The sequence below is a fragment of the Priapulus caudatus genome, unplaced genomic scaffold (assembly GCF_000485595.1).
Source record: "Priapulus caudatus unplaced genomic scaffold, Priapulus_caudatus-5.0.1 Scaffold444, whole genome shotgun sequence".
Classification (NCBI taxonomy): Eukaryota; Metazoa; Priapulida; class Priapulimorpha; order Priapulimorphida; family Priapulidae; genus Priapulus; species Priapulus caudatus.
The window spans coordinates 152,314-155,229 of NW_014577505.1; the positions used below are offsets into that span (position 1 = coordinate 152,314).

General features: G+C 40.7%; 1 protein-coding gene across 1 annotated transcript; it reads left to right on the forward strand.

Moving 5' to 3' along the window:
* The first annotated feature begins 733 nt into the window (after positions 1 to 733).
* LOC106810481 lies at positions 734 to 2,673 on the forward strand. Its single transcript, XM_014813859.1, has 2 exons — positions 734 to 1,054; positions 1,222 to 2,673. Exons 1-2 carry the CDS (start codon positions 933 to 935, stop codon positions 1,760 to 1,762), a joined length of 663 nt encoding a protein of 220 aa, XP_014669345.1. The 5' UTR covers positions 734 to 932; the 3' UTR covers positions 1,763 to 2,673.
* Positions 2,674 to 2,916: the final 243 nt, after the last annotated feature.

The window sequence follows — 2,916 nt, forward strand, 5'->3', positions numbered from 1 at the left end:
CCACCTGAAAAAAAAGTTAAGGGCAAGCCCTGCAGTAGGGGCACAAAAATAATCTTCAACAAGTGTCTGCCACTGTTGAGCGTTGGCTCCAAATTCAAGATTACATGAACGCAAATTGTTCAGAGAACTCGCCACATCAAGTTCTTTGGATAACTCCATAATATAATCTCAATAAACACGTAAGAACAAGCTATAATACACATGAAACTAGACGCGACAATTTTTATAATTCCTTTGTTTACGATCGCTTTCGAACATGAGCGTGACTTCAGCCAATCACGGAAGCGCTTTTACTAAAAATGACGTGACGTATAGCAACAAAGGAACTATGTTTACAGGTCTTTTAGAGCATTTAATTGGTCAAAGACGACGTCATACACTAAACCTGTATTAATACGCAGCTCCGCCCAAGGCTGATCTAAATGTAGATGTGAAAATCAGGGAAATCGGCTGAGAAATGGTGGATCATTGCGCGATAGAAAAAAGGGCTTTGTTTCAACTTTTTCGGCTTAATTTAACATAATAGTTCTATTTAAATCACAAATTTAAATGCTTTTAAATCTTGATTTGATGGAATTGACCACACTAGGTGTTAGAAAACATTCTAAAGTATAATAATAATGTGTACATTAGAAATAGATATTTTTAGTGTTAATGCCTTCAATGGGCTATTACGCGAAATGAACTTGTGCAACTTCCGACTGATTTTGCTATCACCGGTCACATATTGTCTTTCAGGAAAGGGGCAAATAGAATCGTTTATAGCTCAATAATAGTTATTCCAGTGAGAGCAATTTCTCTTCACTATTTCTGGTTTTATATTCCAGGTACATGGTCGCAAACAAGCTTCCAGCCACGTCACCCGATTGCAACCCTTACGTCGAATTACTGTTTACGATGCTGAGTGCGGTGCACCGATTGCCTAAAAAAAAATGACGAGATTCCAGCTGATGTGTCTCGATTATCACCGGATACAGTTGGTTATAACGCAAAACTCACTGCTGTGTCGGGTGTTGGACCTTCCCCAGGTCAACGAGGAGCTGGTTCGTAGCTGGTATGTACATTAACTTTATCCAACCGTTGAACAACCGGGCCCTGTATAAACTTTGCCCCATGAGCTAATAGAGATGAGGTGACATGTTCTAATAGCTGTCAGTGAACCTATGGCATTGAAATTCTATCTCAACTTCATAATGAAATATTTTTTGAAATAGTTTCTAGGCATAACAAAGGTCTTAAGAAGAGACAAGCAGAGACGTTGAGCCATGGCATACAAACAAAGGTGACACCGCTGACAACCACGTTAACCCTGCCAGAGCCAATGGACCTGCCCACGACGCTGCAACGTGGTAGTACACCTAGTTCGTTTGCTTTCACAGCACCACGGAAAATGGCTGGTGAAGCCAAGAAACGACAACACGCACAATCCACAATCAGCAGGAAAGTCCGGAAAATAGCGCCAACGCTGCCTGGTCAATCAAATGTGTTTGTCGTACCACAGGGTACGTTTGTGCCCAACATAGTTTGGTCTACACCACCAGTCACGTCTGCGCCACCGTCTGTGTCACCGTCTGTTCCACGGTTAAAGCAGCCCAGATGCTTTAAACATTGTGGGGAAATATGGACATCCGAAGGAAATACAAATTACATGTTCCGTGTGTACTGTCCCTCAAAAGAAACCGTGTCTGTTGAGGAGTGGAAGGCTGCCCTCAAGGACAAAGGTGTTGGGAAAAGGGTTAAAGACACGAAACAAAATGACTGAAACTCATTGAGCCCCGATGCATCTTAAAGTGTCAACTGCCAGTATAGAGGTGGAAAGGAAATGGGCAACAGTATGGTTTATGCCATACTGTTATGTCAGGTTATATACCTTCCCGCTTACTATACTGACAGCCGACAGTAAGATGCCCTTCCAGGGTATTAATCAATGTTAGTTGATGGGAAATGTGACATAACACGCTCACCTTTGATTAATATCCTGGACTGGTCTGGGGCTCAATAGTTAAATTTGTGCTTCGGATGTCGATTATCGTCCTGCATCTAGCAGGTCAGCTACCGTCTAACTTGGATTTTAACTATATCTGTGGCAGCAATCATTATGAACTTAAACCCTTTTATTGGCCTTTTTATATATTTTATGTATGTATGTATATTAACTACCAGATTATGCATTACCGTGAAAATCGCAATTCTGCCATTTTAACTTTGGTACATTCAGCTGTCAGTTACCACATTCAGTTTAACATTCACAGATTAAACATTAGCTGTTTAAATTTTATGACATTTTAGCTTATTATTGGCCTTTTATATATTTTATGTATGTATGTATGTATATTAACTACCAGATTATGCATTAGCCTTGAAAATCTCAATTCTGCCATTTTAACTTTGGTCCAATAAAAGAATGGACTATGTACTTGCTGCCAAATATACTAGTTTCTATTGTAACACCACAACTTGTCTAATAAATGAGAAAAGCTTTAATAGTTAAAAAAAAGAATAAAACATGCAGATAATGTCCTCACTGAAGACTTTACACAGAATTATGTACACACCGCCCAGCCTTGTAGTGGTTCTTCAACTCAGAACCCTACACAGGAGGTAGACTCACCCCAGAATAGTAATGGTAGTGAACCTATTTCTGGCAGTGCTTTTTCAACTCGGGTCACCACACATGAGGAGGTAGACTCACCCCAGCTTGGTAGTGAACCTAGGTCTGGCAGTGCTTCTCCAACTCAGGACACCACACAAGGTGTGATTTTTAGTGGAGCTCTCCATCATGCCTCTTAAGGGTGTGATTTTTTTAGTGGAGCTCTCCATCATGCCTCTTAAGGGTGTGATTTTTTAATGGAGCTCTCCATCATGCCTCTTAAGGGTGTGATTATGGAGCGTGAAAAGAACCCCTATGCTGTCCTA

Excerpts from the sequence above, each read along its gene's own strand:
- LOC106810481 (XM_014813859.1), top strand. The coding sequence starts at position 933 with ATGACGAGATTCCAGCTGATGTGTCTCGATTATCACCGGATACAGTTG. Across the intron at positions 1,055-1,221 it reads GAGGAGCTGGTTCGTAGCTG|GCATAACAAAGGTCTTAAGA; the intron begins GTATGTACATTA and ends AATAGTTTCTAG.